Below are 27,809 nucleotides of genomic sequence, written 5' to 3'. Positions count from 1 at the left end.
AGCCATCCCAGCAAGCCAGTGCCGGGGGCTCCCGTCTCTTCTTCCTCCTCCTTGTTCTCCTCCTCCTCCTTTTTTGTGATTTTTTCTTTTTTTTTGTTTTCTTTCTTTCATTTTCTTTCTTTTTTTTTTTTTTTTTAAGATTCCCTCTTAAAAGTGCATTTCCTACAAAATGTGCAACACAATCGAACCCTCTCGTCGCAAGTCCACATGGTACCTGTCCACAGGAATGCATAGCTCGGACACACGGACGCACGCCCCGACACGGCCCCGCCACCCCCCCCCCCCGGCACCGGGACACACAAGGACACACGGGGACACGCGGGGACGCACAGGGACACACGGGGACAGGCGGGGACAGGCGGGGACGCAGGCTGTGCAGGCTGTGGGGAGCGAGGAAGGCATTGCACAAAGACGGGTGACCGGCGTCACACCACGGGGAGCGCGTCGGGAGCGTCCCCACGCCGTGTCCCCATGGGTAACGGGGCGCCACCGCCAGCACAGGTCCCCAGCCCTGCCCGTGTGTCCCCCTGTCCCCAGCCCCTCTCCTGCAAGACCTCCTGCCAGGCCATGCTGGCCACCGCGTCACCGTGTCACCACGCCACCGCACCGCCACGCCACTGCATCACCTTGTCACCATGTCACCGCGTCACCGCGTCACCGCATCACGGTGTCACTGCATCACCCCGTCACCGCACCACCCGTCCCCAAGGCGCGACCACGGCACAGAGCATGGGACCGGGAGCCACAAGACAGCGAGCGCGGCCACGGCCACGTCCCGCGGGCGCCGTCAGGACGCGTCCCCCCCGAGGGCCACCGCCACCCCCTGGCCCCCCGAGAGCCTGCATGGGGGTCCCGGGGGGAGGAGGGCAGCGCGGGGGGGTTTGTTCTTTTCTACTCACATAGAGGCAAGAATGAAAGAGTAAAGACAACTTTGCATAAACAGCCCTCTGGCGAGCGGGGCTGCGGCCCCACTGCTGCTCCGGGAGCACCGCTGTCACGAGCTGCGTCGGGTCTCGGGCTCAGTCTCGCCGCGGGGCCGGCCGGCGGGGCAAATAGTGTTCGGTTTTTGTTTGTTTTTCTGGCAAATCAGACGTGGATGCGTTGCCGGGGGGGGGGGGGGAAGGTCCTTGTAGGGTGTTTTTTTTTTGTTGTTTTTGATTTTTTTTTTCTGTGTGGGTTGTTGTTGTTGTTGTTGTTTTTTGTTTTTTTTTTTTTTTCCTTTTTAAAAAAGTTTGAACCTTTTCCTTCTTCCTTTCCCTCTCTCTTTCCTTCCGGGATGGGTTTTGCTTGTCGTCGTCGTCGTTAGTTCGTGCTCTCCGTCGTCACCGAAAGGCTGGGCCTGGTGCTCTGGGACGGGGATTTTCCTCTCAGGGTGCCTAAAGCAGAGGAGAAGGGAGGCGAAGGGGTGGCACGGCTGCGTTATCCCAGGTACCAGGACTGCCGGAGAGAAGAGAGAGGCGCCGTTAGTGCTGTGCCCCGCGGGCCGTGCCCCCTGCCTGCGGCAGCCCCTGGGCCTCCGTGTCAGCACGTGCCCCCCCGCCACCCTCCCCGTGCCTCAGTTTCCCCGTCTGGAGCCGGGGGGACCTGGCACGTCCTCGCCACGCAGCCCCGTCCCGCTGCGCCCTGCGTCACTGCACCGTGTCCGATGTCCCCTGTGCCACCGTCCCCGCCGCGCTGCCACCCTGTGTCCCCGTTCTGCTGGGATGTCCCCGAGCCCCTCCCTCCCTGCTGTGCCAGGACCCCCTCCCCGGTGCCGTGTCCCCCTCCCCGGGTCCCCATGGCACCGTGCCCGGTGCTCCCCGGCCCCAGCAGCAGGACGGGTCCCGCACGTCCCCGCCGTGGTCCCTCCTGGAAGCCACCCTCACGCTGTGCCCCCCCCAGGCTCCCCACCACAGCCCCACACCCCGAGGCGACTTTGGGGCCGTTTTCACCCTGACAAAGGCTGGGATGCTCCCCGGGGCTCGCCCCCTTTGGGGACAGCGGCTGTCCCCAGCGCAGGGGGTGGCAGGGCCGGGGGTCCCACCAGCCCCACTGCCGGCCCCCCACCGCCCTCCCATTGTCTCCGGCCGCCCCAAGTCCAAGTTCATCCCCGATGACCTCATGTCTGGTTTCCGTTGGCAACGAGACAGCTCGGGGGCCTCCGCTTCCCTTAACCCTTCCCGGCCCCGCCACACATGACCCGAGAGCGCCAGGTCTCAGCCGCCCTGGCCAGGGACGCCGGCGCCTCCTGCGTCCCCCCCAGCCCCTCTCTGACGTTCCCCAAAGCCCCCCCAACACCTGCGAGCACCCCAGCTCCCAACACTGCGCCACCAGAGAGACCTCTCCAGGTCTGGGGACCTGCCGTGGGTGGCACGTGGCTGGGGACAGCCCCTCCCCGGACACGGCTTTGTTTCCCCTTGCCTCAGTTTCCCCACGCAGAGCAACCCCCCCCCACCCCATGGCCGGACACACGGCAGCTCCCGGTGCTGGACAGGAGGACAGGGACCCCACGAGCACCTGGTGGTGACCCACAGGGGGCTGGGGGGACCCCGCTGTGCCCATGCGTGGGGTTGGGGAAACTGAGGCAGGGCGGAGGCTGTGGTCGGCGCCAGACCGGGCACTGCGGGATGTGTGGGGACCGAGCACCCTGCGTAGGATGGGGGCACCCCACTGGAGCTGGGGGGTTCCGCGGTGCCCCAGGGGATCAGTGTGGGGGGGTCACCCCCCTTGTTGTGGCACAGCACCCCAATGTGCCCCACGGCACGGTCACAGACCCTGAGCGCGCACACCCTGGCACAACACAGCACCCATGGGTGCCCCTGGCACGGCGCCATCCCCCCCAGTCCTGCTGCACCCCGTGGGCACATGGAGGGGTGAGGACCGAGAGGGAACCTCCCCAGGTGACCGAGTGCTGTCACCCCACGCAGCAGCCAGGCCAGCGACCAGCCAAGGCTGGTGTCACCCGTGGGGACCTCTGCCCCAGCCCGCTGGCAGTGCCTGCTGCGCTCGCGCCGGCTCACAAGCTGCAGATTAAAAACTGCCCAGCACTAATTAAAGGCATCTGGGCAGGCACACGCCACCTCCTGCTGTGTCCCGATCAGCTGGCGGGCACAGCCGGGTGACAGCAGGGTGCCTGCGCCCTCCTGGAGAGGGGACACGTGGACCCCTCGGTGCCCTCCGTGCTCAGCGATGCTGTGGGCACCCAGCTGTGCCGTGGTGGCACGTGGGGCGCAGCCAGAGCCCGGCGAGGCGCCAGGCGTGGGCATGGCACGGACCCTGGGGACCCTTTGTGGCTGCGAGGCACTGGCAGCACCTGGTGGCCTGGCACGGGGTGCCTCTGGGGCAGCCCCAGCCCCACGGGGTCACCGGGAGACCCCCCTGGCCAGGACGGAGCTGCCCGTGGTGGGGACACCACGGGGACAATGCCCACAGTGACAATGCTTGTGGTGGCGGTGCAACGCCCAGAGCAGGGATGCCCGCGGTGGCGATGTGACGGCGGTGATGCCCACGGCACAGAGTCCCACGGAGCCCACGGCAGAAACGACCACGAGGGAAACAACCACGGTGGCAGTGCCCACGCTTGCGATGCCCACGGCGGCGGTGCCACAGCGGCGATGCCAGGCTGGTGCTGCCCGGGGCGAGGGCAGGAGGGTCCCCCCAGCAGCCCCCCCGTCTCACCTGTGCCTGATAGATACTCCCAGGATCCCTTGGTCCTAATCCCACGAAGGAACGGTTCGCAGGGGGCGTGCCTGGTGCAGAGTAGGCTGGGGAACAAACGAGAGCTCGTTAACGGGGCTGCGGGTGGCACCGCCATCAGCCCCCCGGGCCAGCCCTGCCCGCTGCAGGACGGGGGTCCCGGGCACCCGGAGCCGGTGGCCGGGTGACATCCCCGGCCCCACAGGCCGTGCCGGAGAGCTGTGCCACACGGTGCCGCGCGGTGCCTGCTGGCACGGACGGGTGCCCCTGTGCCACGCAGGCTCTGGACAGGGGCTGCCGGCGCCGCTTGGCCACGTCCCCCCAGCTGGGGGCTGGCACTGGGACCCCACTGAGCCCTATGGAGGCCAGGTGGTGGCAGGAGGCCCTGTCCCCCTTGGGGACAGGCAGCACCTCCAGTGCGTCCTTCCTGAGCCCGGGGGGGGACTGGCACTGCCCGGTCCCCTCCCTGTGCCATGGCCCTGTCACCGGCTGTGCCATGCCATCCTGAGCTGTCCCCTCCACATTGATGTGTTCATGCCACCAAAACTCAGCACCCACACTCCAGCTGGCGGCACCTGGGGACACGCGGCCTCACAGGGCACCGGGGGTGTCCCTGGGGTGCAGTGGGATGGGGACGTTCCCCACCCCATGCAGCGTCACGGTGGCACGGCGTCCCACCGCCGCAGCCCGTGCCCCGAGGCAACCCTGAAATCCTCCTGCCCGAGGCGCTGCAGCCCCCCGAGGAGGAGTGGAGGGGAGCCAAGCTCGTCAGCCAGTGCTGCTAACGAAGCCTGACGTCGAGATTTTGGGGGGCTTTGCAAGCACTCCTCGACCCCCGTGGCAATGAGAGGACGATGCCCCAGCGCAGAGCCCGGCGCCGCACCGGTCCCCGCAGCACCGCACCGCTGGGGAAACTGAGGCAGGGAGAGGCGAGGAGCCTCCCCCCTGCGCCCACCCTGGGGGCTGCGGCTCTGCTGCCCCCTCCCGCTCCGCCGGCCGCCCGGGAGGGACGCGGGGCTCGTGCCGGTCCCTGGGACCAGCTCCGAGCCCGCCCGGGGGACGTCGGGCGAAGCGCCCGCGCCGCCCTGCCTGAGACCCAGCAAACTGGTTGCGTGCATCGCCTCCGGCAGCACCCCGGGGTGGCGAGAGGAGGGGGCCGGCGGGAGGGTGGGCGCCGCGGGGGTGCTTACTGGGTGACGTCGGTGAGGTCGTCCCTCCCTCCGAAGTTGTCGTGGTGGATTTGGTGTCAGGAGAGACGGCCAACCGGGGCATGCCGGGGGGAGGTGGCGGCGCCAGCATCTGCGTGGGCAGGTAGTGGCTGGGCACTTTCACTTGACCACTTCCATTTAACTGGGGACACAACACAGACAAAAAACAAACAGCAAAAGCCATTAGGGAGGCACAGGCGGCAGCGGCGAGGCCGGGCCCCGCGCGGCGCGGAGCGTCCCTCGGTGACACGAGTTTGGTGGGGCTCAGAGCAGCCCTGAGCGGACGGCATCGGCGAGCCCCGGCACGGGGGGGAGCAGAGCCACCGAGCAGGGACAGGGTGGGGGCGACACCGCGGGACCCCTTGGAAGCAGGGAGAGGGCACCTTGCTGTGGCGGCCTCCGAAGGCTCCTCCGCAGCCTCCCCGTGGTGGAGCCTGGTGGAGGCTGCTCCCCCCCTGCCGGCCTGGAATCCATCCTGAACTAGCCCCTGATCCTGAGCCCCTGCATGGGGAAGGGCAGTCGTGCCCCTCGCCCTGGCATCAGGCCTTGCTGGTGCTGGGCAGGGGGTCCCCAAGACCCTCTGCGTCCGGTGGCGGAGCCAGGGTACGGAGGCACGGGGTACAGAGGCATGGGGTATGGAGGCACAGGGTGCAGAGGCACAGGGTGTGGAGGCACAGGGTACGGAGGCACGGCGTGCAGGAGGGACCAAAGCCACCCCTGCTCCTGGCCTTGGCACAAAAGGAACCCAGTGCTGGGTGCACGGGGTGCACGGGTTGCTGGGTGTGTGGTGCACGGGGTGTGTGGGGTGCTGGGTGTGCGGTCCACGGGGTGCACAGGGTGCTGGAGGCACAGCGTACTGGGTGCACTGGTACTGGGTGCAGAAGCTGCTGGGAGCACGGGGAGTGGGCTGCCTGGTGTGCTGGGTGCACAGGGTGTGGGGTTGTGAAGGTTGCTGGGTGCACAGGGTGCTTTGTGCAGAGGGTGCTGGGTACGTGGGGTGCTGGGTACGTGGGGTGTGGGGTGCATGGCATGCTGGGTGCATGGGGTGCATGGGGTGTGCGGTGCCTACGGTGCTGGTTGCACAGGGTGTTTGGTGCAGGCGGTGCTCTGTGCACAGGGTGCTGGGCGCACGGGGTGCTGGGTGCACGGGGCACTGGGTGTGCAGGGTGCTGGGTGTGCAGGGCGCTGGATATTCAGGGTTCTGGGTGCACGGGGTGCTGGGTGTGCGGGGTGCTGGGTGTGCAGGGCATTGGGTATGCAGGGTGCTGGTGTGCTGGATGCACAGGGTTCTGGGTGTGCAGGGTGCTGGGTGCACGGGGTGCTGGGTGTGCAGGGTGCTGGGAGCACGGGGTGCAGGGAGCACAGGGTGAGGGAAGGCGCAGAGCAGCACGGCGAGCCCCTGCCACCCCGGGGTGACGCAGCAGGACGCGATACAGCAGCGGCCGACGGGTCACCAGCCTCTGTGCAGGCGGACGGGGCACGGCGGGCCCAGCGCTCCACCGGGCGCGCTCCAAGACGGTGCCTCTCCGGAGACGGTCACATCCACAGCCAGACACCCCACTGTCCCCTGCGTCCCCAGCCCCAGGTGACGGCTCAGCCCCGCGGGTCCCAGGGGACCGCAGCCCCATCGCCGGAGAAACGAGGTGCGCCGACTCCACCCGCGCACTGAACCAACACTGATGCTCGTCCGGAGCTCGTGCCGGCACCCGGCTGCCACCAGAGCCCCCAAAACCCCCCGTGCAGCGGCGGCGGAGCCCCCCGACACCACGCGTCCCTGCCTCCGGGCGACGACGCTCGGGGGGACCACGTCCCCTCGGGGGTACCCCCGACAGCGGGGATGGTGACGGCGACGGGGTGCGGGACCCTTACCGGTCCGGGCTGCTGGTTGGACGGGTCGCAGGCCAGCGAGACGAGATCTTTCAGGGGGTCCTGCGGGTTGAGATGAGGCGGGTACCGTATGGCCGTGTGGGGGAAGTAGGTGGAGGCCGTCTGGGGGAGAATCGAGGTGGTGGGGAAATGCAGCGTGGACGAAGGGTGCGGGCTGCGAGCGATACCTGCGGGACAGAGAGGGAGAGGGGACGGGCGGCGTCACCGGGAGCCCCCGGACCCTGAGCCCCGCGCCGGCACCGTGCTGGCCCTGCACTCACCGCTGTGCACCGCGATGACGGGACGGTGGTGCTGCGTGAAGCTGCTCAGCCGGGGCGAGGAGTCCTGGGGCGACGGGCTGTTGAAGGGCGACTTGTCCATCTCCGTCTTCTTCACGGTGGGGGAGATGCCTGGGGGGGACAGGGGGAGGTGTTATGGTCCGCGCGCCCCCAAAGTGTCCTGCCTTGGGGTGCTGGGCTCGTTTGGGGGGCACCCTGGGGAGGGTGTGCGGGTGCAGGAGGGGTGCACGGGTGTGAGAGCACCTGGGGGTGTGTGGGTGGGTGTGCACCGGCACGTGGGTGTGCACCACTGGGTATGCACGGGGATCTGCGTGCAGGTATGTGCACACACGTGTGCAAGGAGCTGTGCACATGCACAAGGCACCTGTGTGCACCCGGGTGCAGTGTGCATTTGGGTGTCTGTATGCACGCATGTGCATGCACGTGTGTTCTGTGTGTGTCTGTGTGTGTCTGTGCGTGTCTGTGTGTGCTTCGGCTGTGTGCACAGCTGTGCATGGGTGTGCATGCACGTGCACACAGATCCGCATGCGTGTGCATGAATGTGTGTGTGTGCACGCGTGTGCAGGCGTGTGTGCATGTGCTTCAGCATGAGTGTGCATGCATCTGTGTGCGCAGCTGTGCAATCGTGGGCAGGTGTGTGCAGAGATGTGCACACCAACCTGCAGGTGTACGAGCTCATGTGTGCGTATGCCTGCGTGTGCATCAGCACGATGCTGTGCATTCGTGAGTGTGCGCACGTGCACGTGTGCTCAATTGTTTGTACAAGTGTGCATCTGTGTGCACAGAGCAGTGCATGTGTGTGTGTGGGGCTGGGCTCCCTCTCCCCACGGTGCCCGTGGGGCTGGGGACACCCCCACACCCCCTGACGTGGGGCAGGACCCCACACCAGCGCCCGGAAGGCTGCGTGCTCGCAGGGGGCAGGACACCCCGGTCCCCACGGGGCCAGGCGGGCGCGGGGGCTGGCGGGTTAATCCCCCCGCAGCTTTAGCTCTGGCCATTTGGCCCAGGCGCCGTTAATGGGTTTAGCCCCGTCTGAGACGCTCGTTTAGGAGGATTTCCCGGAACATCCAGTACGGGATTGCCGTAAAACCCTCGGCCACGGCTGAGCACGTCCCACCGCCCCCCTGCCACCGCCGGGATCAGGCCACCGTGGCAGACCCCGTGCACGCCGGTGCACACGTGTGTGCATGGCCCCGGCAGCCTCCTGCCCTCCCTCTGGCCTCTGTGGGGCACAGTGTTGGCCCTGGGGGCACAGAGTGGGGCACGGTGCTGGGCATGGATGGAGCACAGTCCTGTCCATATGGGGCACAGCCTCGGACCATACGTAGCACAGGCCCAGATCAGGATGGGGCAAAGTCCTCAGCCCATATGGGGCACAGACCCTGGCCTATGCGGGGCACAGTCCCCAAACCATATAGGGCACAGTCTCCGGTGTGTACAGGGCACAACCCCTGCATGTATGGGGCCTTGGGGGCTGCTGTGGGGCTGGGCCCATCTTTGGGACAGCCCAGCTCCTAGGGAGGGCTGTGCAGTGACCCACAACAGGCCTGGGGGTCCGACCCCAAGGGCTGAGCCCCCAAATACCCAGAAACATCACCAACAGGAAAAATCCTCTCTGGAATGAAAACCCCATCTGGGGACAGCTTTCCTCGCGTTGGACACTCCCTTGCTCAGCTCACCCCCCAAAATCCCATTTATTTGCTTTCTGCCAGCATCCCGCATGCCTTCTGATGGGCTCCGTGCCCCCAGCCCTGCTCCTCAGCACCCCTGCGGCCACGGGATGGGGTCCAGCGGGGTGTGGAGGCCGGGCTGGATCCTGCCCCGTTGCCGGGAGTGCAGGACGGTGGGATAAAAGCGTGGGGGGCTCTGTGCCTGCAGCCCCGAGAAGGCGCCCTGGGGCGTGGGAGCCGCCGTGCCAGCCCCGCAGCATCGCTTTAATTAGCCCAGCCCGCCCCGGCCCCCCCTTTTTCTTAATGAACAGCTAATTGGGGCTGTCTAGACAGGAAAGGGAAAAAAAAAAAAAAAAAAAAAAAAAAAGCAAAGCAAGAAAGAAATCTGTCCACAGCGAGCGCGGCAGCCGTGGGGCTGGGAGAGGCCAGTGTGGGGCTGGCCCTATAGAAAGGCTGTACCTAAATGTGGGGGGTGTCTCATAATAGCATTATGGCACCTACAGAGAGCCTGTGCCTCAATGGGGGACCCTATAGCAGCCCCACAGCACCTATAGAGTGATTGTGCCTAAACAGGGGGGCTTATAGCAGCACCAGGGCACAGGCACCGTGCCTATGCTTCCGCAGGGGTGCCCGCCCTATAGCACCACGACAGCACCCGCAGGGAAGCACCGTTCTGCTGGGGCCCCACAGCAGCCCCTATAGCGAGGCAGCCCCCGGCACCTACCCCCTTCCATGTCTTCTGTCCAGTTGCGGCTGCTACTCGTGGGCGAGTTGGAGGAGGTGTAGTACTCGCCCCCGGGGCTCGTGTCGATGTCGTCCTCCATGGAGCCCGACTTGTGCCGTTTGCTCCTGGGGACAGCGAAGGGTCAGGCTGGCCGTGTCCCCTGCCGCCCCGTCCCCCCTGAGGCCCCCTTCCTTCGCCCACCCCCCCAGCCCGTGCCACGGGCACCCATGGGTGCTGGCAGCTGCCGTCGGGGCGCAGCGCACATGGCAGGACCTGACCTGCCCGCGCCGTCCCACGCGGCGTGGCAGCGCGCGGCTGTGCCCGGGCCGGTCCCGGCATCGCCCCGCGGCACCTACCCGCTGGAGGAGGTGCTGGGCAGCGTCCTCCTCATGCCCGTGCTGGAGGGGTTCAGGTCGTAGGCCAGGTGGCCCTGCAGCTCCCCCAAGGAGAAATTTGGCCCCGTGCCCGTCACCACCGGCGCTGTGGGGAGAGGATGGTGTCAGCAAGGGCTCGGCATCACCCCGTAGTGGCACTGGTGTCCCCCCCAACCCACCCCAAAGCCCGTCCCAGTGCCACCACAGTGCTGGAGAAGGGTTTTTTTTGTTTCTGGGGGCCCATGGGCACTCACTTCGGGACACCTGGATGAGCTCGGTGACGCTGAACACCCCCGAGGTCACGAAGCTTTCCTGGAAGTCTGTCGAGTCTGCACAGGAGAGAGGGGAGGGCACTGAGAGGGGGTGGGGGCCCAGTGCTTCCCCCCGTGCCCCCCACATCTCCCTAGGGCACCCATGGGAGCCAGGGGGCTGAGCTGTGACCCCCCCACCCCCTCCTTGTGACCCCCCCACCCCCTCCCACCTGCATCCTCAGGGCCGTCTATGCTGCAGCGGCCTGGGGACAGGCTCTGGTGTCCCCAGTAGACCCACGGTTATGGGGTGCTGAGCCCTGGTTCCTCTGCTCCCATATCCTCATTTTGGCCACAAAGCCACCCAGGACATGACGGAGGACATGAGCACCCCATGGTGGTGACCCCACACGTCCCCGCCGTGTCCCTGCTTACCCAGCGTGATGGGCTTGCTGTCCTCCTGGTCCGAGCCGATGCCCGTCCGGGGGCTGCTGCTCTGCTCGGAATCTGCAAGAGAGGAAATCAGCGTGAGCCGCTGGGGAAACTGAGGCACGGGCAGGCTGCCTGTCCCCAGGAGGGACGTGACCAAGCTGGGACGTCACCTGCCACCGGTGGAGCCCGTCCCCTCCCTGCAGGCCCCACTGAGATGCTCCCCGCCACGGCCATACCCGCACCGGCGAAGGGCCGTGACCGGAGGCCGGGGGACAGGCACCATCCTCGGTGACATCCCTGCCCCGCGTGCCCACACGTCTTATCTAAAAATACCGGCGCAGACGCTGAGCTCAGCAGCCCCACAGCCCCGACCCGCTGCCAGCAGCCTCGGGAGCATCCCTGCACCTTAACCCACCGCCGCGCCCCGGCACACGGGGCACACTTCAAACGCATCCCCGGTGCCTTCGGAGCCCTTCCAAGCACTTGGCGATAGATTTTTTTGGTTGTTTTTCTTTTCAAATTTTTCCCCGTTTCCCCCCTCCTTCCTCCTCCTCCTCCCACCCCTTGGCCTTCGGCATCGCTCTCGCAGCTTTGGCTGATGCCGGGAAAAGGCTGAGACAATCCAAACAGCGCAGTCAAAACACATCGGCCCGCCGCTGCCAGCCAGCCCGCCGCGGCGTTTTGTTTCTTTCTTTCTTTTTTTTTTTTTTTTTCATTTAATTCTTTCCTTTATTTTCTCCCCCTTTTTTCTCCCTCGCCCCCCCAGCCCCTCGTGCGCGCGCCTCCCAGCTCGGTTATTTTTGGCCGCCGCGGCGAAGCCACGCGGGCGGTGGGACCGCGCCGCCCCCCGCCCCGACACCCCCACTTGGCGTCGATGCCGGTCGCAGCCATTTTGTCTCCCTCCCCTCCCCAATTTCCAGCCTTCCCACCCCCCCCTTCTTTTTTTTTCCCTGCGCCCGCCCGCCAGCCATTTTGTGCCGGCGGCATCGCCGCATCCCGCCCCGACGCCGCATCCCGCCCCGTGCCCGTGCGCTTGCCCGCGCTTGGCTTCCTCCAGGCAGCCATTTTAGGGAGCAGAAATTCCCCCAGCGCCAAGCTTGGGGTTGGCTCCCCCCACATTTTTATTATTTTTTCCTTTTTTTTTTCCCTGCTTTTTCCCTTTATTTTCCCACTTGGAAAGCCATCGTGCACCCAGGCAGCAGCCGGCGCCCCAAGCACAGGGGTGCGAGCCGGGGCGGGGGGCAGCAGCCGGGACCCCCCTGTGCGCCCGTGGGCACCCGCGGGCCGGACACGGCCCCTCCTCGCCTCTTAAAACAACAAATCTCGCAGCGGCTCTGGAAGTGGTTAGCGATGGAGCCCGGCCAAGGCACGGGGCGGCGGCTGGCGGTTACAGCCCCAGCACCGCGGCCCCGCGCCCCCTGAGGTGCCCCCCGCTGCCCCGGCTCACCCCGAGGAGCCTCCCGGCACCCCGCTGTGGCTCTCCCCACCCCTGAGACCCTTCCCATGGCCTCTGATTTGTCCCAAGATATCACACACGGCTCTTTCAGTCACCGAGAGGTGTCCCCAAAGCCCGAGGCCCGCTCAGAGCTGCTCCATGTGATGCCCCCCAGTGCTTCCCAGGGCCCGTCGGTCACCCCAAGACGCCCCCCAGAGCCCCGTGCCCCCCCCAGACACCTCCTACAGCCTCGCGGCCGTCCCAGGGCACCCACACGGCCCGGGCCCTGCGTCCTGGAGCTCTTCATGGTGTTGGGCTCAACTCGAAATACCCCTCGTGGGCCCTGGGCCTGCTCCAAGATGACCTCCATGGCCCTTTGGGTGTCCCAGGACCCCCACAGTGGTCTCTGTTCACCCCATGACACCCCTTGCGGGTCCTGCCCCCCCCCACAGCCCCTGCTCCCCCCAAAATGCCCCTCGTAGGCCCTTTGTCCCCTCCCAGGATGTGTCCCCCAGCCCTTTGCCCCACGTGGGCCTTTACAGCCCCCTCAAGACACCCCCCATGGCCTTGTGGCCGTAGTTTCCCCACCCTGAGGTGCCCCCCATGCCCCTCGATTCCCTCAGAGACGTTCACACCATCCTCCCTGCACCCCCCAACATCTCCTACAGCCCTTTGCCCCCCCAAGCTGCCCCCATGGCTCCCCCCATGACATTTCCTTGGCCCTTTGGCCATGCCAACCCCCCCATGGCCCTTTACACCCCCAAGGTGCCCCACGCAGCCCTTTGCCCACCCCAGGCCGCCCCATCCCAGCCTTGTTTGTCCCCCTGGGGGTACCCCGGGACTCCCCAAACCCCAAGACCCCCCCGCTGCCCCCACACCCCGCACCCTGCACCCGCTCAGCATCACCCAGTGTCAGCACATTGGGATGCCTGCGCTCGCTGCCCACCACCCTGGTGCTGCCCCACGAGGGGGTGGGGGTCCCCCAAATGCACCCCACTTTGGGGATTGGGGCCCCCCCAAGCTGCCGGGGGGCCGCAGTGGCGCGGCCGGGCGCGCGTGCCAGCAATTTCTGGCTGCCTCCTCGCGGCGCAGCGGCCGGCCAAGCTCTGCTCTCACCGCCATGTGACGGCTGCCTGCCTCCGGCCAACGCTCGCTAAAATGGCGAAGGAGCCGCCGCCGCCACGCTTGGCCCCCCCCGGAGGGGTTCTGGGGGGCTGGGAGGGGTCCCCTGCCCTCAAACATTGGGGCTGCTCTGCCTGCACCCCGCACGGAGCTCGGTTGCGCCGGGGAGGTGCCCCCCGCTATGTGACCCCCTCTGGGTGTTGGTGCTGGGACCCCCTTTTTTCAGGCTGGGCTTTCTCACCCCGCACCCCCACCTTGGGGCGTGGGGGGGTCGCTGATGTGGGGGCAGCATGGACGGGACGGGGACACGCAGGGCACCCCCTGCCCATCAGCCACGGGGAAGGGGTTAAGTGCCAGCGTGTCCCCCCCCCCCGCCGCGCTGCGCCGAGATCTCGGTGCCCAAACAGGTCGATAGCTCGTCCTCTTAAAAATAGAAAAGTGCGTGCCCAGGGAGGGGGGGGCGCAGCGAGGGGGGGCAGCGAGGGCTGCCCAGGCGCGCTGGCAGCCTGGCCCCGTGCCACCCATTGAATTACGGCCGCCCCGGCCCCGCGCGCTGGCAGGGTGCCCCCGGCCCCACAGCGGCTCCCTGCCCACGGCCCCGCCGCTTGGGAACGGGCCCCCCCCCGGCAGCCCCCGGGCTTGGCGGCCCCAAGCGGGGCTGTCCCCGAGGGGGGGTCCCCGCCGGCCGGGCTCCCCCCTGGGGCTGAGGCCCTGGCGCAGGCTGCGGGAGAGCCCTGGCTCCGTGCCCGAGCGCTTACGGTAACAGGGCACGGTGTTACCGGCAGCGGCGCGGGGCGCAGGCGCGGAGGCTGGGGGATGCTGGGGGATGCTCAGGGCTGGAGGGGGGGGCTTTGGGACCGCTGGGTGATGGGCAGCCGTGCTGCAGGCTCCTGCTCCGTGCCTCAGTTTCCCTTTGGGGGGATAATCCCTGTCCCCCTCTCTCCCTCCGTGGCAGAGCGGCCCCAGCATCTCCAAGGTGGGCCTGGCCGAACCCACCGCAGCAGCCATCAGTAGGGCCCAGAGTGAACGGCCTAGCTGGGCTGCCTGCGGGAACCTGAGCCCCATGGGGCTGTGGGGAGCTGATTTGGACCCCCCCCCATCCTAGTGACCCCCCTGTTTGTGCTGCTCTGAGCATTTGTCCCCATCCCGCCGCCCCTTACATAAACCCCAGCACAGCCCCGCTTGTGTAACCTCCTTTGCACAACGCCCCCCCCCGACGTGCTGCACTAAATCCTGGCTCAGCCCCGCAGGCTGGGGGCACCAGAGCCCCCCCCCAGCACCCCCTGGTGCCTCCCCAGCACCCGCAGCCCCCGGGGTGCGATGAGTTTGCCGGGTCTCTGCCCGAGCATCGAGCTGGGAGCTCCCCACCACCACCAGCCCCTTGCAGAGGGGTGCGGGGCCCCAATTTTCTCGTGCTGTGGGGGGAGCGAGTGGAGTTGTCGTCCCCCCCCCAAGGGCTGGGGGTGGCGGGGCCGCGTCCCGCTGCCACGTTCGCCGGCTGCAGCCAGCTGGCCCGGGCAAGCGGCCGGCGCCTGCGAGCTCCAGCGCGCTGGGAGCGAGCTCCTGTCCTCGGCCGACCCCTGCGGGAGCGGGGAGACGGCGGCGGCGGCGCAGGGGGGGCGCGGGGGGGACCCGGCCCCCACCGAGGGCAGCCGGGACGTGGCTGGGCCGCAGCCAGCAAGAGCGGGGACAGATGGCAGCGGACAAAGGGACGGGGTTGGGGGAGTGAGGGGAGGGGGGCTCGGCACCGTTGTCTGTCCCCCTGCCCTGCAACAACGTGGGGTGGGGTGGGGGGGTCCCCCAAGACTGGGGGGGGGGGTCGGGGTGCCCCCTCTGTCAGCTGGTGTGGGGCTGGCGGCTGGACCCAGAGGCATGGGGGGGTGGAGGGGGGTGGGGGTGGAGAGGGGGAAGGGGAAGGAAAAAGGGGAAGGGGAAGGGGAAGGGGAAGGGGAAGGGGAAGGGGAAGGGGAAGGGGAAGGGGAAGGGGAAGGGGAAGGGGAAGGGGAAGGGGAAGGGGAAAGGGAAGGGGAAGGGGAAGGGAAAGGGGAAGGGAAAGGGAAAGGGAAAGGGAAAGGGAAAGGGAAAGGGAAAGGGAAAGGGAAAGGGAAAGGGAAAGGGAAAGGGAAAGGGAGAAGGAAAGAAAAAGAAGAAGAGGAAGAAGAAGAAGAAGAAGAAGAAGAAGAAGAAGAAGAAGAAGAAGAAGAAGAAAATAAAAATAAAAAGAAAGAAAAAAGAAAAAGAAAAAGAAAAAGAAAAAGAAAAAGAAAAAGAAAAAGAAAAAGAAAAAGAAAAAGAAAAAGAAAAAGAAAAAGAAAAAGAAAAAGAAAAAGAAAAAGAAAAAGAAAAAGGAGGAGGAGGAGGAGGAGAAGAAGGAGAAGAAGAAGAAGAAAAGGAAAATAAAAAGAAAAAGAAAGAAAAAGAAAAAAAAGAAGAAGAAGAGAAAAATAAAAAGAAAAAGAAAAAGAAAAAAAGAAAAAAGAAAAAGAAAAAAGAAAAAGAAAAAGAAAAAGAAAAAGAAAAAGAAAAAGAAAAAGAAAAAGAAAAAGAAAAAGAAAAAGAAAAAGAAAAAGAAAAAGAAAAAGAAAAAGAAAAAGAAAAAGAAGGAACGAGAAGAAAGGGAAAGTAAATTGAATAAAATATGGAAAGAGAGAAAAGCGAAATGAGCAGAGGGCAGGACAGAGGGTAACAAGGGAGGGAGGGGAAGGGCGATGACCGGGGAGGACCAGAGGGTTCCTGGCCTGGCCCCCAGCACTGCCCCTGCTGTCCCCCCCCGGCCAGACCTGCTGCACCCTCACCTGTCCTGGGCCTCACTGCGCCCCGAGCCCCTGCCCCGGGGCACGGCACAGCCCCCCAGCACAGCCCCCCAGCACAGCCCCCCAGCACAGCCCCCCAACACGCCTGTGCCCCCAACCTCCCTGTGACACCCCCCACGCACCCCCCGGGCATTGTGGCACTATCCCTCCTGCGGCTGGCGGGGACCCCAGCCCCAGCTGCCGGTGCCAGCCGGGCACGGGGGCTCGGTGGCGTCTGTCCCCCCCTTTCCTTGTGCCCACGGCCGCCGGCGGGGGCAGGAGAGCCGCTGGCATCTGCCACCCCAGCTGTCCCTCGCCAGCGCGGCACGGAGCCGGGCGCCCGGCCAGGATGGCAACTGCGGCCCCGGGGAGGGCACGGCGCTTGCCAGCGCGGGGGGACGGCGGGTGGCGAAGGCGGGGGACAGCAGGTGCTGGCAAGACGCACGGCGTTCATCTTTTATTCATTGGGGGACCAGCGGCACGGCCGGCAGCCCGGTCCCCTCGCCGTGCCCGAGGACGGGGACGTTCCCCTCGCACCCGGTGCCAGGTCCCGAGGGCTCCACTCGCTGAGCACGGGGCCGCTCAGGGCACTGGTGACGCTGTGCCTGTGGCTTGTTCTGGCCCAGGGGGGTGCTGGCAGAGCCCCCTGCCCCTGGGGACTTGGGGACACAGGGCTGGGCACCGCGGGGTGCCGGGGACACCCTGACCTCCCAAGGGCGCGTCGAGCTGGGAGCTCCGCGTGCCGAAACCACCGCGGGCACCGGCGCGGAGAGGGGACGGGAGCATGGCCCTTGCCATGGGGACACCCCTGGGGGGGTGACGGTGCAGGGGACAGGAACCCTGCGACCAGCACCCCCCCCGTGTGCCCCTCACACCGCTGCCGTCCCCTTTGCAACGCACAGCTCCCGCAGCCTGCAGATTCTCTGATGGCTACTAACATTGTGCGCTTTGTGTTTGGGGGTGGGGGGGCGTCTCCCCTCCCAGCCTCGGGGCTCTGCCTATCTCCAGGACCTCAGCCCCGGCTCCCCGGGCGGTTTGGCTGCGAGGGGAGCGATACCTGGTATGTGTGGGGGGGTGCTAAGGGGGGGAGCGTGTGTTTATCTTGCTGCTGGGGGCGGTTATCAGGGCCCACCTGCCCGCCAGCACCCCGTGTGTGCCTGCGAAGGGCAGACCCCAAATATTGCGCACCCCGACAGCCTCCCCATGGATATTTTTGCTCGGGAGGGGGGGTAATGCCTGCTCCTCCAACCGGGGGGGGAGCTGCACGGCCACTTGGCACCGCCGGCCTGGCACGGGCAGCGGGCAGCGGGCGCGCTCGGGCCGGGCGCCCTGGCACGGGTTCCCCCGGCAGATTGGTGCCATCTGCCTCTCGCCGGGCTGGGGAGGGGAGATAAGCGGCTGCCAGGCCTGGGGGGGCCGCTGCGGTGTGCCAGGGGGAGCGCGGTGCCCCCCCTCCAGGGCTCGCTGCCTGACCCCCCCCTCCCGCACCCCGGCGCCCATCTGCTCGCCCCGCTGGGCTCAGCCAAAGGGCACTGCTGGGGGAAGCTCGCGGCAGGGCAGAGCCCAGGCCCCCCCCTGCACCCCCCCAGCCTGCTGGGGGCATCGCTGCGAGGTCCCCCCCATCCCGGAGCACCCCAAAAGGGTGCAAGGGGCCCCGTCCTCCTGGCTCCCCGTGCTCCCCGTGCCTGGCGGTGCAGGGGTGGGGGGGCGCAGGGGTGGGGGCCACGGAGCTGGGGCTGCAGGGCTGCAGCACGGCCCCCCCCCCCGCACGCTGCTGCCGTAGGGAGCAGTTGGGAGGAATCTCTCTGTAATGCTTCGAAGGTCCTGGCACAATCGACTGGGGAGATTGATTACCATTTTACTGCAATGCTTTTGACTTTCACCAGCGACCTCCGAGCTTCCCCCCCCCCCTCCCTGTTCTCCCCCCCCCCCCCCGTTGCACACCCAGCTCTGGGCTGCAGCGCCAACCCCTCCCCCACTGCGGTGTGCAGAGCCCAGCCCTGCACCCAGCCTGCACCCAGCCTGCAGCCAGCCTGGAGCAGCCTGCAACCATCCTGCACCCATCCTGCACCCGTCCTGCACCCGTCCTGCACTGCAACCAGTCCTGCACCCATCCTGCACCCATCCTGCACCCTGCACTGCAGCCAGCCCTGCTCCTGGCCGTGCACACCGCCTGCACCCAGCCTGCAAACACCCTGCACCCGTCCTGCACTCATCCTGCACCGTGCACTGCAGCCAGCCCCGCTCCTGGCCCTGCACCCGTCCTACAACCAGCATTGCAACCACCCTACAAATGCCCTGCACGCACCCTGCACCCCGCCTGCACCCAGCTCTGCAGCCACATTGCTCCCAGCCCTGGCTGCAGCGCTGCACCCACCCAGCACCCATCCTGCGCCCAGCCCTGCAGGCAGCACCCAGCACACCATGGGTCTGAAGCGGGGCTTTGAGGGGTGGGGGACAGACCCTGCCCTCCCCAGCCTCACCGTGCCTCAGTTTCCCCACCTGCACCGAGCACACGGGGGCACCGCAGCAGGGTCCCCAGCACGCCCCGGCCCTCGGCATCACTGCGGGGGGGGCAGCTCAGCCCTCCCCAGCCTCTCCTAGCAGGGAGGCCCGGCCAGGGGGGGGCCTCCTCCGCCGCCCCCCCTCCCTCGCGTTGCCAGAGCAGCGGCTGGGAAATTCTGCTGACAGCAGCGAAAGGAGCCGGGCGCGGGCGGGCGGCTGAGCCCACGCGCTGCGGCCGATGCCGGGGGGCTGCGGGCGGCCGGAGCCAGGCGCTGGAGCCCCCCAGGGGTGAGGGGCAGCCCCCCCCAAAGCCTCCTCCTCCTGCTGGCCTCCGGCCGGGTTTGGGGCTGGGGGTGCTGAGATGAGCAAAGCGGGGGCGAAGTGTGCGAAGGGGGCAGTGAGCGTGAGGGAGTGAGCAGGGAAAATGCAGGAGTGTGCACATGGGTGCTGCTGGGTGCTGCTGGGTGCTGCTGGGTGCTGCTGGGTGCAGCACTGAGCGTGCAGCAGCATGCAGGATGGACCCAGCCAGTGTGCGAGGCCACGAGGACCCCCAGCGCCCCCAATGCTCCCACACCAGGACAGCGCGTTTCTCCCCATCACGGGGTCCCCCCATGTCCGTCCCTGCCTCAGTTTCCCCACCGGCCGGCTAACCCCTCCTTGCACAAAGCACTCTGTGTGCAACGGGGCCGGGCGATGCTGAGCACCCAGCACCCAGCAGCACCCCGGGGTCCCTCCCCAACACCCCCCCCTGCTGCCAGCTGTCCCCTGGTCCCCCTTAACCGGGGCGCGGAGCGACCTTAACAGGGAAAGTGAGCGGCTGCCAGGCCTTATCAGAGAGTATTTACAGCCGCCGTGTTCCCAATTAGACATCAGGTGACTGCGGCTGCTGGGGACCCAGACACCAGGGTCAAGGTCGCGGGCGGGGGGGGGGGTGGCAGGGGGGCGGCCGCCTCCCCTGGGGACACCCGCGGCTGCGGGGCCACTGGGGAACCCCCCTGGCACCCACACTGCGGGGTCCCAGTCCATCCGGGGAGGCTCCCAGTTCAGCCCAGTACAGGGTGCAGGGTGCCCCCAGCATCGCAAGCAGCACCCCAGTTAAGCCCAGTGCCCTGTCCCAGTTCAGCCCAGCAGGGCCAAGCACCCAACGCCCCCCTACGCTGCCCGGCACCCGATGCCACATCCTGCCCCCCACCCCAAGCAGCACCCATGGCTCTGCACCCAGCACAGCGCCCGTCGTCCCCAGTGCACCCTGTGGGGAACGGCCGCGCCTGCTGGGTCCCATCCTGCCCTCGAGCGCGCGGGCGGGAGGCGCTGGCACAACGTGCACGCACACGTGCATTCACACGTGCAAGCACACGTGCAAGCACACACGTGCACGCAGCAGCCCTGGGGCAGGATCCAGCCCCGGCGGGCACGGTGCAAGGTGTGCCCGGCTCTCCCCGACCCACCGGACACCCACGGGTGCTTGGTGACGTCCCATGGGTGGGGGGCACCCCGGAGAGGCCACCAAAGCATGGGACAACGCAGGGTGCTGGTTCTGGGGAGCAATCCCCAGGCTCGCCATGGGATGATGCCGCTGGGCATCGCGACCTGCCTGTCCCCATAGCCACGAGGGTTTTGTGACCCCAAAACCTGAATCCCTCCAGCGCCCGGCCCACCCCCTGAGGGTGTGCAGGGGGGGGGGGGCACGGGGAGCCTGGCAGACTACGGTGGCTTCCGGGCGACCTGGCCGACACCCAGCACATCCACCCGTGCCCGCTGTGATTTATGGCTCCTGATGTGATTTTTTCAACCCCCCTTTGTTGGGATTACAGCCCCGAGAGCCCCCCTCGGTGCCACGATCCATCCTTGGGCTGCCGCCAGCACCGGGAGGGGAGCAGCCGCCCTGCGCTCCCCCCGCTGCATCGGCTGTGGTTGGGCGCAGGGGGACATCGGGGAGCAGCGGGGACATCGGGGGGCAGGGGGGGACCCAGCCGTGAGACCTTTTCTCAGCCCAAGCTGAGCACACAGCCACAAAAGGTCCCTTCCTCGTGGGACCCCAGAGCTGCACACACCAGCACGGCACCATCTGGAGCCAGCGAAGCTGCCCGGGTAAAGCAGGAGCTGCCTCGAGCTCCAGGATTTGTCTTCCTGGCACACGGGGACGATGGCTTCGGGACCTATTCGTGGCCATGCTGCGTCTGCCTCGCCCACCGTGCCTCAGTTTCCCCATTCTGTTTGTGAACGTGGCCGCGGCGAACGGCTGCTGGACTGCTGCCAGCATCCCCGGGGACACGCTGGGGACAGGCTGTCCTCTCCTGGCACACATCAGCCGCCTGCTGCCCTGCGTCCCCAGCACCATCAGCAGCCTCGGGGACCGCTCACACCCCCCCTAATATGCCCCTCCCCGGGAACCAGGATCGGTGCCAGGTGGGGTGAGAGGGCAGACACGGGGGCACCCACGTGGGACGGGATTCACGGTGCTGTGCTGAGCACTGGGCTCCTCTCCATGGGGCTGGGGAGGTGACATTGGTCCCCAGGGTGGCTTCCCCGACCTGCGGCACGAGGTGGGAAGGAGAAACAAATCCCCCGGTGGGGCACGGCTGCAGCAGGACAGATCCCAGCCCCATCCCCTCCCCGAGAGCCACCCAGGCAGTGCCTACCTCTCTCGCGGACGAAGTAGGCCAGGTAGAGGTCGAGCTCCTTGACGGAGACGCTGATGTGGTGGGGCTGGACGCAGAGGATGGGGTTGGTGCACTGGCCCGACTTGACCAGGCGCTCGCCGTCCGTGCTCTCCAGCGGGATCCCTTTGAAGAGGATGACCATGACGAGGTCGAGCCGCCACACCTTGTCCGCCTGCCGCAGGCAGTCGATGCGGCGCATCTTGCCCTTCTGGTCGGGGTTGGAGAGGACGCAGCACGAGGGCTTCTTGCCCGTGATGGAGAGCACGAAGTCCTCGCGGCACTCGGGCCGGATGTCCTTGCGCAGCTTGGCCAGGAGGCGCGAGGCCCACTTCTGCTTGACCTCGGGCTTCTCGCTCAGCAGCTCGTCCTTCACCGCCCTCTCCTCGTCCTTCGTCATCCTCTTCTCGTGCTTCTTGAAGTACTTGCGCTTGCGGGCCTGCAGGTTGAACCAGGTGTAGGCGAAGGCCCGGACGTGGGGGAGCAGCGCCTCGATGAAGGGGTGGAACTCATCCTGCGGGAGCACAGGGACAGGCCGTCACCCCCGGCCCAGCCCGCGTCCCCCCCTCCCGTGTCCCCAAACCCACCCCTGGCCACCCGCGGGGACCCGCTGGGGACATCCCCGCCGGGCCACGTCCCCGTCGGAGCAGCGGCCAGGAGGCAGGGAAGCGGCGCCCGCCCGCTGGGGCTGGGACCCCCCAGCCCCTTGCAACCGGGATGCAGAGGGGGACACGGGACATCGCTCCCGCGTCCCCTGGCAGCACCCATAAATCTCGCCAGGCCACCAAACGCGGCCGGGGCGCGACGGAGCCGCCGGGGCCGCGGAGGGGCAGGCGCTGACGTCAGGCGTGCTGTGTCGGCAGGATCCGAGCCCTCTCCCCTTCCCACCCACGCGCGCCGGGATCCGTTCCCGACAGGCGCAGAAATCCCGCCTGACATCGCACCCAGCCGCGCCGGGTGCCCAGCAGCCGCCCCAGCCACCCGGGTCGGGTCCCCAGCACCCCGGGGTGGCACCCGAGGCGGGCGCCGCACGGGCCGTGGGTGCCACGGTGCTCCCCGCTCCCTCCGGACCGAGGAAACTCCCCCCAGTTTGCCCCAGTTCTGGCCAGCCCGGCTGCTGGCGGGCGGCCCAGTGAGCAATGCGTGCTCTGACTGTCTTTTTCCACTTGGCTGCTGGATGAGGCCGTCCCCGAAAGAAAACAAGGAAAGTGCATCCATCTCCCCAGCCCCTCCTTCCCGCATCCGATTTTCCCAGTTCGGAAAAAATCCGTGCTTCCTGGCTGGGGCTGGGGAAGGGGGGGGACGGGGGGGACACACGCACGGGGCACAGCGAGGTGTCGGGAGCCCTCCCGGCGGGGCTCGGCGCTGGAAAATCAACGCGGCCGAGCTCCCCGGTGCCTCGGGGTGGTTGGGTTGAGGAGGGTTTGCGTTGGGAAAACGGCCCCGTGCCCCAAAGAGCAGCCCCGGGCAGGATCCGGCCCTGCGGGTGCCGTGAGGGGACCTGGCACGGAGCAAGCGGGCGCGGGCATGGAGAGGGCTGCGAGAAGTGGGGTTGGCTTCAGGGAGGGTGCAAACTGGCCTCTGCCTGCCCGCCACCATAGCTCCAAGCCTTCCAAAAGCCTTTTTTTTCTCACTCCCTCCCCCAGCCGGATCGTGGCGGCACAGCTGAGGGCAGGGCGAGGGCGAAGCAGCCCCGTGGTGCACAGCCGGGGCGGAAGCAACGCGCGTCCCCGAGGGCAGGGTTTGGCCCGCGGGGCCCCTCACTGCGGGACGGAGCCCAGCACCACGCCGCAGCCCCACGCCTGGGCTGGGGGGTTGGGAACACGGCCGGGGGGGCTGCAGGGAGAGGGACCCACGCCTGGGCAGGATCGGTGCAAGGACGGAGCCCCCGCTGCAGGCTGCGGACAGCGGTGCCGTGCCAAAGCAGCCCTGTCCCCAGGTGACCCCGCTGTCCCCTCCCGGCACCAACCGTCCCTGCTGGGGCTCCCACACGGCCCCAGCCCCAGAACAGCCCCAAAGCAGCCCCGCACAGACCCCGCTCACAGCCCCCAGCACAGCCCCTGATGTCCCCTCCTGGATCCCAGACCCTGCTGGTCCCCTTGCACAGATCCCAGTAACGACCAGCACGGCTCCACCAATCCCCAGAAGTTCCCTCAAGCACAGACCCCAAAATTTCCCAGCACAGCACCCCCGGGAAGCTGAAGGCCCCCACTCCAGATCCGTTTTATCCCCCACTGACCCCAGCAGCATCGCCGGAGCTGTGACCCTGGTGGGTGTCCCCTCACAGCCCAGAAGGAACCATCCTTGCTGGGGGACACATCCTGACCACGGGGACCCGTCCTTGCTGGGGGATAGCTCTGCCACGTGGACCCACCCTGCCTGCAGGGACCCACCCCAACCCCAGGGATCCATCCTGCCCATGGGATCTCATCCTGCCCAGGGGATCCATCCCTGCCCATGGGATCCATCCCTGCTCAGGGGACTCATCCTGCCCACGGAGCCGTCCCTGCCGGCTGCTCCTGGGGCGTCCACAGCCCCACACGGCCGCAGGGTCTGGTTCCCTCCCCAGCAGCAGCCGCTAATTCAGTGCAGCTGGGCAAGGGCTGGGCATGTGTCTTAAATCAGGGAAGAAGGTCAAAGAAAAGTAAGACAGGAGCCGAAAAAAGAAGCAGCGAGTTCCAAAAACAATACTTGGCCGGGGTGGTGGGCGGCTGATCTTCCTTGGTGGCCGGTTATTCGGGCGAGCCCTACAAATTGCTGCCAGACCCCGGCCCTGCCACCCTCCCCGGGCAGCCGGTGGCAGGGCTGGCTGGAGGGCACCGCACCGCTGTCCCCTCGCAGTGGGCAGTGACACCCCGGGGACACCACACAGGGACCGTGGAGGCAGCGCCTTGGGTGCTGCTTGCCCTCGCCACGAGGCCACGGGACGAGCGGCCACCCCACCGCCCTTGGGGCCCCCGGAGCTGTGGTGGGGCCCCCATTTCACCCCCGCGGGCACCGCAGCAGGATTACGGCGAGCCGGGAGCCGAACCCAAAGCCGATCAGCCCCTGGCCAACTTTCCCTCCCGCCCGGCTTATCCCGCGCGGAGATGCGGCACCGCACTAAGCTGCTTTAGCGGGGCCAGGCGAGGCCAGCCGGGGGCACGGGGACAGCCGGAGGGGGCTCGCTGCCTGCCCAGCAGGGAGCCGCGGCCCCAAAGCCGGGCACGGAGGTGGCAGGGGACGGCTCGGGGACACCACAGTTGCAGCCGTGGTCTCCTAGGTCCCCGCTGCTTCCGCTCGTCCCCCAGCCCAGGGGACACGCCAGCAGGGCTGGGGACTGTCCCCGTGCCCGCAGGCACCGTGCACGGGTGTCCCCCACCCCGGGTGATGCCGGTCGGGTCCACCCCAAGCTTTGCCATGGGACGTGGTGGCAGGGAAGCACTTTCTGCCTGCTTGTCCCCAGCGCTGCCAGCCCCATAACGCTCTCCATCGCGGTGCAGCACCCCCCGAAAAAAGCACCCGTGCCACCCCCCCCCCCAACCCACCCATCCCCGGCACCCGCAGCATGGCGCAGCGCCGGCAAGGGGCTGGTTAACTTTTCCTCCTGTTGTTTTTCATTTGCTGGGCTGGGAAGCAGAGACATGCTGCAATACCACAGACAAGGCTGTTCTCGGGGCATTTCCGGCCGGGAATCTGGCAGCAGAGCCTGTTCTTGGGCCCCTTCCAGCCCGGGCTTGTAAAGCCCCGCGACCCGGGGTGGAGCCGCCCATGTCGGGGTGCTGCTGGCACCCGGCCCCCTCCGTGCTGCCCTTCTGGGCTGGGGGAGGTCGGGCTGGGAGGGGAAACTGAGGCACGGGCTAACCCCGTCTCCGTCCCAGTGTCCGTCCTGCCGTGGGGCAGGGAGGGGAAGGACAAACGGATGCTCTGCGAGGCGCTGGGCACGCCGTGCTGGGATCAGCTCCCGCAGCCTGGGGGGGCACAGCCGGGGCGCTGCCTCTCCCCATGCTCCTGCCTGTCCTCGTGGCTCTGCACCCCGGCTGCGTGGCCGTGGTGGGTGCCTTCCACCTGGGGACAGAAGGGGACCTGCCGGGGATGGCACAGGGGTGAGCAGCCCCTCCTGCACACAGCCAGGGTGGGCAATTCCTCCGCTGCACGCCAAGCATCGCGGCACGGGCACCGTGGCACGGGCTGGCCGAGCCTCCAAGGCTCCTTTGCATGAGCGCCTTGTCCAAACAGGTCGGGCTCTGCGAGGCAGCCTGAATTTTCCAATGAAAAAACGTTTCCTCAGGAAATTCCCGAGCAGTTTTCATGGGGGAGGAGGAGGGGAACGGGATGGGATGGGACGGGACGGACGGGACGGGACGGACGGTCACCTCGGCCGTGGGTTTTGCTCCCCACCGGTGTGACCCCCAGCCCTGGGGGCAGCGGGAAGCCGATCGCGCCGCGGGTGCGGAGAGGTGCGGGGCGCCCTCGCGGCATCTCGGCCCTGCGGAGACCACACAGCGTTTATTTTATTAAAGGATGCTCAGCCTCTCCGCCAGCCAACCACACACCTCAAAAATGCTGCCGGCTCCGACGGTCTCCGCTCCTGCCAGCTCCCGATCCCCGGGGCCGGACGAGCCCGGGCAGGGGCTGGCACGCTGGGTGCTCCGCGCCGTGCCCGCCTGCCCCGCGGGGACCCGCCGCGCTCGGGACGAGCCGGGGGGATGCACCACGCTCTCCCCTCACCCCGAAAATCCCAAGCCTGACTTCTATGCAAATCCCCGGCGCAGACCAGGAGATGCTCCCCGCTGTCGGGCTCAGTTTCCCCGCTCCCCGGCACGCGGACGCCGTGGGCGCGGGCGGTGTGCGCTCCCGCAGCCCCCGCTCGTACGCGCAGAGCCTCCGGTAGCCGCTTATTAACTGTTCGCAGAAACGGCTCTCGGTAATAAGTTAACCTGGTAATGAGACCTGTTGCCGAGACAGATGCAAATGATTTCAAAGTGCTCATTAGAGGGTATTGAAGGAAGGCACTTAGTCCCTGAAATGCACCCAACCTTTCTCGGGGCCGTCCCTGCAACATATTAGAGCCCATTTTACAATAATTGCTCCAGAGGAGGAAATCTATTTGGATTCATCATAAAGTATTTATTAACAAGAGCTTATTCATAATTTTTGCTGCTCTCCGGCACGGTGTGGCCGAGCTTCCCGGCCGGCTCTGCACGTCCTGGCGAGGCCTCGCGGTGCTGCCGGCACAGGTGCGTGGCCGGGAGGGAAACTGAGGCACGCCAGGCAACACGGCTCTGAGCGTGCGGCCCCTCTGCCACATGAAGGAACGCCACCCAAAAATGCCATAAAAAAACAAACAGGGGCTAGAGACAAAGGTTGGAAGCATTCACCGAGCGGGGCCAGTGGGAGAGGAGGGATTGGACGCGTCGTCCCCACTCCTTGGCCATCCCTGTCCCTGTGGTGTGGACCCCGAAATGGCCCAGATGGGGGGTCCCCATGGTGGCACCTTGGGGTGCACCCCGAAATCAGCCCTGTCTCACCCGTGGGGGCTGCGGGGATGGGCACCCTCCTGGGGAGCACAGACCAAGCCGGGATGGAGGAGGGATGTCCCTGCACTGCTGCACCCCGCAGGGACCCCACAAGGGACAGCAGGGGACACGAGTGGGTACACAGCAGGTCCTACACGTGGTCCGAGCCCCCTCCAGCTCCTCCATGTGTAGTCCCAGGGTGCCCCTCCGAGCCCCTTGGTGCCACCCCAGGTGGGGGACGGGCGCACGGTGGCAGCCAACGCTCCCAGGGATGGTACGAGCTGTGCCGCCACCCCCGCGTGCACCGTCCGTGGAGGTGCCGTGGGGCAGAACAGGCTGTGACGGCCCCGCTGTCCCCAGCTCCCCCTTAGTCGGGGTGGGGACGACCCAGCCCCATGCTTGCAAAACCCCTCGCAGCCCACGCCAGGGCCCCGGGCAGGGCACGGTGCCACCTCCCAGCAGCTCCCCATCACAGAGCCCCGCTGCCTTTCTCCCTGCAGCTGAAAATGTCGGGGCTCAAGGGCTGGACCGTACCCAAAGCGGGGTCTGGCCGCGGCCACCCCGTTCGGAGGGTGGGATGGATGCAGAAAGAGGTTCAGCCACAACGGGTACACGGGCAGAGAGAGGCTCTCCCCCTTCAGTAACCACCTCAGTGCTCAGCGCCTGGCAGGATCAGCCCGGGATGCTGCAGCCTGGATAACTACCGCACCCAGCGCGCACCCCAGCCCTGTGCACGCCACCGCCAGTGCCCCAAAACACCCCGCCACCACCCCAAAACACCCCGGCACCTCCTTTGAACCCTGCACACCCCAGCCCTGCCACCCCCCTCCTGGCCCCCCCAGGCTGCGGCAGCCCCCGAGCGGTGCCGGTGCCCGCCCGCGCCTACGTGCCGGGGCGGGAGGCGATGCCGGCGCAGGTGGCGCGGGGCTGCGAGCGGCAGCCGGGAGCTCGCCGAGGCGGCTTCCCCGGGTCACGGGAGGCCGCGGCAGGCAGCGAACTTGCCAGTTGCTTTGGAAAACAGCAGGAAGAAAAGCAGCTCTCTTTGCAGCCCGGGGCTCAGGTGCCAGCGCTGCCTGGGCCGGCGCCAGCTTGCGCAGCCCTCCCCGGGGAGGCAGCACCGCGGGGAAGCCGAGGGAGGCCCAGGTGGGCTGAGGCTTTGGGGGGGGTCTCCCCAGGACGGAGGGGCTGGTGGGGGTTTTGAGCTCCCTCCCCATCAGCCCTGCATCCTGGGGGTGAGGGGCACCCGTGGGTGCAGCGTGCGCCCCCAGCCCCACCCTGCCTCCGGTCTCCCCGCGTGCGCC

General features: G+C 67.3%; 1 protein-coding gene across 5 annotated transcripts in view; it reads right to left on the bottom strand.

Moving 5' to 3' along the window:
* Nucleotides 1–1,264: 1,264 nt before the first annotated feature.
* Nucleotides 1,265–27,809, bottom strand: part of NFIC (nuclear factor I C) — a 40,575-nt gene continuing 14,030 nt past the window's right edge. For 2 of the 5 annotated variants that reach the window (XM_084498344.1, XM_084498342.1), the window contains 10 exons: nucleotides 20,993–21,524; nucleotides 10,500–10,571; nucleotides 10,071–10,145; nucleotides 9,799–9,922; nucleotides 9,443–9,567; nucleotides 7,031–7,159; nucleotides 6,753–6,937; nucleotides 4,866–5,025; nucleotides 3,658–3,743; nucleotides 1,265–1,437 (listed from right to left, as the gene is read on the bottom strand). In XM_084498344.1, coding sequence (XP_084354470.1) covers nucleotides 1,420–1,437; nucleotides 3,658–3,743; nucleotides 4,866–5,025; nucleotides 6,753–6,937; nucleotides 7,031–7,159; nucleotides 9,443–9,567; nucleotides 9,799–9,922; nucleotides 10,071–10,145; nucleotides 10,500–10,571; nucleotides 20,993–21,524 — 1,506 coding nt within the window. In that variant the 3' untranslated portion in view covers nucleotides 1,265–1,419. The remainder of the gene's footprint in view (nucleotides 1,438–3,657; nucleotides 3,744–4,865; nucleotides 5,026–6,752; nucleotides 6,938–7,030; nucleotides 7,160–9,442; nucleotides 9,568–9,798; nucleotides 9,923–10,070; nucleotides 10,146–10,499; nucleotides 10,572–20,992; nucleotides 21,525–27,809) is intronic. The other 3 variants (XM_084498346.1, XM_084498343.1, XM_084498345.1) reach the window with 2 other exon arrangements.

Source organism: Aythya ferina, assembly GCF_964211825.1.
Source record: "Aythya ferina genome assembly, chromosome: 26".
Taxonomy (NCBI): domain Eukaryota; kingdom Metazoa; phylum Chordata; class Aves; order Anseriformes; family Anatidae; genus Aythya; species Aythya ferina.
Note: the sequence above shows the minus strand (reverse complement) of the source record. Positions and strands in the feature narration are given on the sequence as shown.